Genomic DNA, 6,500 nt, shown 5'->3' with positions numbered 1-6,500 from the left:
AAACTATTCTTCATTTCAGTTTGCTAATGTAATCAGAGGAAGAGGAACCCATGGAATGGGAGGAGGACGGGAATAACGAGAATCTTGTAGAGTTGAGCTCATTGACACCCCCAAAAACGTGGGAGACTAGCTCTAGTACTTTACCACCAATGGCCCTTCGGTTAGTTCTTATGGATGGGCAAATGCGTAACCTTGGGCAAACGTCCAGCCTTCACCTGGCAAAAGAGCCGACCCTAAAATTTGGCCAGGAGCAATGACCCCGAACTCCCAAAGCCACCAGTCCCAATGAAGGCAGCAGAAAAGGAGCCCAAGTCCGGGCAAACCAGCTCTACCTATGCTCTCCACGATCGCTGATATCCCTGCCATTGCCGTCATCGTCATAGGGCAAGGCCAGCACAATCGTCAAGCCAGGCCACCGCTGACGAATTCCAACATCGTCGGCATCATACCGTCGATCACCTCCACCAGAAAAGGAGTTGTAACCTTCCAACAAAGTGAGGTGCTTCATTACCCCACTCGCAACGACATGGACAAAAACCGCCACCCCCACCCCCATCACCAGTAACCACCACCACTTGAGGGCAAGAATCCCCAACAGGCACTATGTTCAATCCTGAAACAATCACACCAAAGCCATCAACAAAAACAGCGACGACAAGGAGCAGAGCAAGGCCTGTATGACCCCCATTGACAAAGCAAGGAAGAAAGTATTGGAGACGACTAAGCCACGAAGGAAAGACGCTCCTACACCCTAGCAGAGAGCGCTAAGTCAGTGATTCACTAACAAATGCAAGCTCAACATATTCTTATAGTTTGCTCTCACAAATCAGCACGTGGGATGAATAAGAATGCAGCCCAGTGTGAAATGAAGTCTACATATTCATTTTACAAAAATCAATAATAAATTTCTTGGCCATAACACTAAAATATTTGATTTTTCATGGTTCTTCACAATCAATGACACCAAACCATTGGATTCTTCACGGTTCTTCACAATCAATAAAATAAAACTAAAACAACCAATGTTATAATTAACAACGAAACGTGTGAAACACGACAGTCTTTTGGCCTGAGAACTTGTAAGAATAAAAAATAAAATACACCTCATAACAACATAAACAAGGAACACCCACACTACATTAACTCCCTCCTCCTAGATGTCCTCCTCCTAGACGTATCTGAGTGTCTACTTTGTTGGTATGCCAGATTCTAACATGTAAGCAAAAGATTTAAACAACACAAGGGCTGCATCTGATCGACAACAAAATATAGCTTCACATATACCCCTGCCATAGCACAAACCAGCCTGCAAGAAACGAAAGCACTGACTACTAAGTAAAGCAACATTGAAATTTATATCACATTATCAAAATGGGAGAGGGGTTGGCACAATCTGTTTCAAAAAGTATACCGTAACAATTCCCAGAAACGAGTCGTGTGAACAAACTAGCAGCAATCTACTTGTCTGGATGACCCCTTTTGGCCTTGCGACGTGAATGGTGGGTACTCCGTACAGGTTTCGTTGACTTTGTACTGCATAAAAATTTGTGATCAGCAAGTTACAAAGGTTGGGATAGCTTTTTGTATATGAAAACGGAATCTTAGAACCTTAATTGCCATTTCAGCCCGCAAACCTAATTAGAAAAAAAGAATAAGAAACGAACCAGAAAATTGAGGATAGAACTCTGAACAGAATTAAGATGGGAAGTGCCAACAAAGCAGAGGCCTGCAAGATTTAAATTACTACTCAGTTAGGTACTAAAATTTCAAATAAAAAGAACCGGAGGAAAGAAAAAAAAACTGCAAAAAGAAACAAATTTCATAACACATACCGCAAACCACTCCAACTCTTTCGTAGCAAGAGGTCTTGTCAGTTCATGCTTTTTCAGTGTATCTCGTACGGTAGTTTGAACCTTGAAGAAATTATATTAATACTATAAATTATGGGCTTAAGACAAGGGTACATCTAGTAAGACTTGAAAGTAGAAACAACGGACAAGATTCCATATCAAAAAGCCTTGTCAGCATTTCTAGAAAAGAAAAAGAAAACATAAAAACAAAGAAAAAACAAAACTTGCAATTAAACAACTCGTATCGTTCAGGAAAATACAGTAAAAGGGCCCTCTGTTTGATGCAATCAATACTACATTAGAGATTATAAACAGATGTCGAGATGAACATAATCACAAATTCAAAATGCAATTCTGGGTATCAAATAAGGAAAAGAAAAGGGAGAAATATATATGACATGCTACAGTCTACCTCAGAAACAACTAGAATCTAATAATCACATAATGAAGGGTAGGTTTTGCCAGATTGATGCTGATACCTGATGATGATATGTTGAAGCGGATTTGAGAAACTTCTCGTAGGCCTGAACAACCTGCTTTGTATAGGGCTTCAACACCACTCTAACTTTTTCAACATGAGGTTTTGCAACAGTGGCTACCTGATCAACATATGGCTTGCTGAACTTTTTTGCCTCCTGCCACCCCAAAAACACTGTTGTGAGCTGCATGTAGCAAAGCAGATAAACAAAAAAAACCAAAAAATGGATACGACAGAAATTTACCTGAAAGTAAGGATCAACAAACTCTTGTGCTTTTATAACATGGGGAGCTAATGTACTCTTTGATGTCTTATAAGCTTCAATAGACTTTGTTCTTAGTGATTGCACATGAGGTTCAACAGAATCTTTCGCCAATGACCACTGTTCCTTGACTGCCGGGATCCATTTCTTTAAGAGATAGGACAGTGAAGGTAAAAGGGAGGGAACTCAAGTTTAGTAGACAAACCATACTATCATTTAAACTGAAATTGAAATAATGTACCCTAGCTTACAGTTTTAACTGCTTCCACATGGGGTTCAGCCCACTTTCCAGCTTGAACTTTTTTCTCCAGGGCCTGACAATTAAGAATACGGAGAACGTCATTTAATAAGCAGAGGATGATCTCCAATCAGCATAAACTATTAATACAGCAAAGTCTTCAAATGGCCATTCTGAAATTAATTGTAATACCTTCTGAATCACCACCTCTGCAGCAGGTTTTCCATGCTCATTCCAGTATTTCTCTACAAAGGACTGCAAGTTGATAATAACTTCAACTCCTTGATAAAAGCTTATCTTTACAATTGTAAAATGGATTTAAGTTTACCTGACAATAGCCGAAATGAACAGCAAGCCAATGTGGAAGCCATGCACCATGAACCTGATTTAATTCACACCATGTATCAGGGCTTGCAAATGAAACCTAATCACATTTTCTACCACACAATATGATAGTAGAGAAAAGATGTGTGAACCTATATCATATAACGCTACCAGAAAATGCATGGAGTATGAAGGACCCAAAGCCATTTTCATGATCATATAAAGAAACCAACTCAATTGGATATGTTACCTAAATTACTGCAGACAATTTCCAAATGAACTTAACAGGTATTATCTGCTAATCGCATGCATTACTAAAGATAAAAGTAGCAGTCATGCCTCAAATTACAGCCAGAAGTTCTCAAGTAAGCCTGTTTTTTTCTAGGATCTTAAGGAACCCTGATTCACTGATAAGCTTAAACAAAACCTTACTGTTCTACTCTCTCAAGAAATACTACTCAGATTTTTTTTTAGTTCGCAACTAGCTCATAAAGAACATAAATACAACCACATATGGGTAAAATCTAACCAATACCTCTGTTAACGCTTTTGCTTTAGAAGTAGCCTCAAACTTTGCCCTCAACATTTCTTCCTGAAGATGAACATGGAAGATAGATTGTCAATAAGCACCATAATCAACATCTAGAATAATATGAGCTTTAATAGAGCACCTAAAAATTACCTCAGCAACTTTAAGAGCACGCTCAGTATTTCGAATTTTGGTCTTTTGTTCATCATTAGTCTTCTCGATCTGTAAAGAAGTAACTACATCGTTAACCATCCCCGATTTCATGTTGCATTACAATATACTAGTAAAGAAAGTCAAAATAAGAAACCATGCAAAAGTAGAAGAAAAATGCAACTTAAAAATATAAAATAGCCTGATTGTATTCACATTGTAGTGGATTATTATTGTTGTTTTATCCACTAGAAGTTTAGATTCCATAGAGAAACATTTGCATCAACAATTCTGGTTACATACTAACAGAGAAAGGATGATACTAACTACTGAATCGATTGGCAGAACTACAGTGAGTTAGGCAACTTCATACAGATATGCATGGACTTCTGAAGATATGGTGACCACGCAAAGAAAACTTATGCAATGCAACACGCATCATTCATTATAAGCCGCACTACTAGGAAGTCTTTTAATGAGCACATTCAGCGATAAATGGGTTTTCTTCTCCAATGAGAAATCAATAACTCACCTTATCTATTTTCAAGATCAAAACGTCAATCTTCTTCTCAGCTTGATTGGCACGGGCTTCCAAGGCCTCTTTCTCCTTATGTTGTGCTTCCAATTCCTTTTTAAGTTTGTCAACCTGCAAAAGGAGGATTGAATTTACAATGTGGTGGTTATCACGGGCTACATTAGTTCACTTGACTATAACAAACCTGCTTCTCTAATTCACCAGCTCGTGCATGAGCCTCGCCAACCTGCTTCTCAACATCCAGCGACCCTTTTTTCTAAATACAATAACACAGCATGAACAAGTTAAAAATTGTACAAAAGAAACCAATACCAAGAGACATCTTAACTTTAACGAAAAAGCCCAACCTGGAGAGAATCAACTTCTTTCTGCAGAGCCATGATGACATCCGAGTTCACTTGAATGATTTTATTCTTCTGTTCTACTATCTCATCCTTACTGTGAAGTTGCTTAACTTTCTCCTCCACTTCAAATTCTTCAAAAATCAGAAAATGATGCAAACCGTCAGCCAACAAGCACAAGCAGCACTAACAATGCAACATTCAGTGCATCCACACATCAAAATAACAACTCCAAAAACTGTTTCGCTAACGCTGATTATAAATATACCAAAAACAACGATTTTAACAAGAAAACAACAGACTACTCTTCAGTAAAACACTAACATTCTGAAAATCATTTCTACTCAAAGTAACTAAATCCTCTGCAACTTAACCTCATAGCTCAACCTATTGTTATGAATCAAATTCCACAAACTAGCAACACAAACTAAATTCCATCACTTCAAAACTCGCAAACAGAAAGATCTCAAGTTCTAGTATCATCTACTCGGCTCAGCGATGAAACCGAGGAGAATCAAACAGTTGCAAAATCTAACAATTTTCAGCACAAACGAAACCCTAGAGTAGTGGAAATACGAACCGAGCGAGTGGATCTTCGACCTGAGTTGATCCAACTCGATCTTCAGCGCGGACGAATCAGGGCCGTCCGATCGGACTACTTCCAGTGGCTCATCTTCTTTGACTGAAGCCTCAGCCCTAATTTGCGAGAAAACTAGGGCCAGAAAGACCGAGAGAATCAAGAGCTTTGAGGACGCCATAGATTCGAAAATCGCATCCACAAAAACTCAGAGAGAGAGTCTGGGTTTTTCAATACGGGCTTTCGTTTCAGTTCTCCCAACAAAATGTGTTTTAATATTAAAAGAGATTCTGAATATTAGACTAGAAAATCTTTTTTTTTTTTTTTGGTTACACTAGAAAATCTTTTTTTACCAAAAGAGGAAGCTATTTTTTTCCAGCGGTTTGATTTTCCGGTGACAGGACACGTGTTGATGAGAAAAGGAAGGGGAAAGGGAAAGGAAGGGCGTGGATTGGTGACGCGTGGCGCCGGGGGTTAGCTGGGTGGTTTTTGGTTCACAGAACTGGGTTGGTGGGGTCGGTGATGTTAGCCGGAGAAAGTAAATAAAAGGGAGAAAAAAAGAAAGAGATGGGAAATAATAGTTTGGAAATATCGAAGGGCTCGTGGGTGGGTCGTGGCATGGCTCTCGCTTTTAGTTTAGAGAAAGGCAACAACTAGCTACAAACCGAAAGAGTATCACCTAAATAATAATTGTATAATTTAATTGGAGATCCAATCTAGAATAGACTTTGGTCCAAAAAGAAAGTCCAAATTCAACAACCCCGTGTTTTTATATGTAAAAAGTAAAAGTCACCTGTAAGCTGTAAAAAACTAAGATAAAAAGTTTGTGTTGATTTGTTCTATGTTTTTTTTTAACTATATATAACTTAATTCCATTACATAAAGAATGAAAAATAAACCCCCAAACAGCCTATTAGAGACACGAACGGTATTAAAAAGCAAAAAAGAAAGTACTATAACGGGATAACATCTGTGACATTTCCAACTCTCAATGTAATTGTGATACAAGAAACCAAAATATACATATTGCTTGCTTAGACACCAACAAGACAAATCATCCTACCAATCCCAATGCACAACCTGCAACCAAATGCTAAAGAAAAGAAATATCAAGGCTCAAGCCATGCCTTTCCCTTTCCGAATCACTTGAGATGAACAACATATGAGAAGCTAAATTATGGCTAAGCAATTGAAACAACCACCATATTGTAGTTTG

General features: G+C 38.5%; 1 protein-coding gene across 1 annotated transcript; it reads right to left on the bottom strand.

Annotated features, from left to right (window-relative positions):
- Positions 1-1,005: 1,005 nt before the first annotated feature.
- Positions 1,006-5,560, bottom strand: LOC133738301 (golgin IMH1-like). Its single transcript, XM_062165815.1, has 15 exons — positions 5,288-5,560; positions 4,714-4,841; positions 4,551-4,622; positions 4,364-4,477; positions 3,835-3,903; positions 3,688-3,744; positions 3,157-3,210; positions 3,021-3,083; positions 2,842-2,904; positions 2,573-2,737; positions 2,330-2,485; positions 1,833-1,913; positions 1,665-1,726; positions 1,412-1,533; positions 1,006-1,306 (listed from the first exon to the last, which is right to left on the bottom strand). The coding sequence occupies exons 1-14, from the start codon at positions 5,463-5,465 to the stop codon at positions 1,458-1,460; spliced, it is 1,338 nt and encodes a 445-aa protein (XP_062021799.1). The 5' UTR covers positions 5,466-5,560; the 3' UTR covers positions 1,006-1,306; positions 1,412-1,457.
- Between the last annotated feature and the right edge of the window lie 940 nt (positions 5,561-6,500).

This window comes from Rosa rugosa, chromosome 3 (assembly GCF_958449725.1).
Source record: "Rosa rugosa chromosome 3, drRosRugo1.1, whole genome shotgun sequence".
In the NCBI taxonomy this organism is placed as follows: domain Eukaryota; kingdom Viridiplantae; phylum Streptophyta; class Magnoliopsida; order Rosales; family Rosaceae; genus Rosa; species Rosa rugosa.
Note: the sequence above shows the minus strand (reverse complement) of the source record. Positions and strands in the feature narration are given on the sequence as shown.

What these genes read in the sequence shown, in the direction of transcription:
- LOC133738301 (XM_062165815.1), bottom strand. Translation starts at nt 5,465, where the DNA reads ATGGCGTCCTCAAAGCTCTTGATTCTCTCGGTCTTTCTGGCCCTAGTT. An exon ending in CTGGTGAATTAGAGAAGCAG is followed by an intron (nt 4,478 to 4,550) that starts GTTTGTTATAGT and finishes CTCCTTTTGCAG; the next exon opens with GTTGACAAACTTAAAAAGGA. An exon ending in AAGCAAAAGCGTTAACAGAG is followed by an intron (nt 3,211 to 3,687) that starts GTATTGGTTAGA and finishes GAATTAAATCAG; the next exon opens with GTTCATGGTGCATGGCTTCC.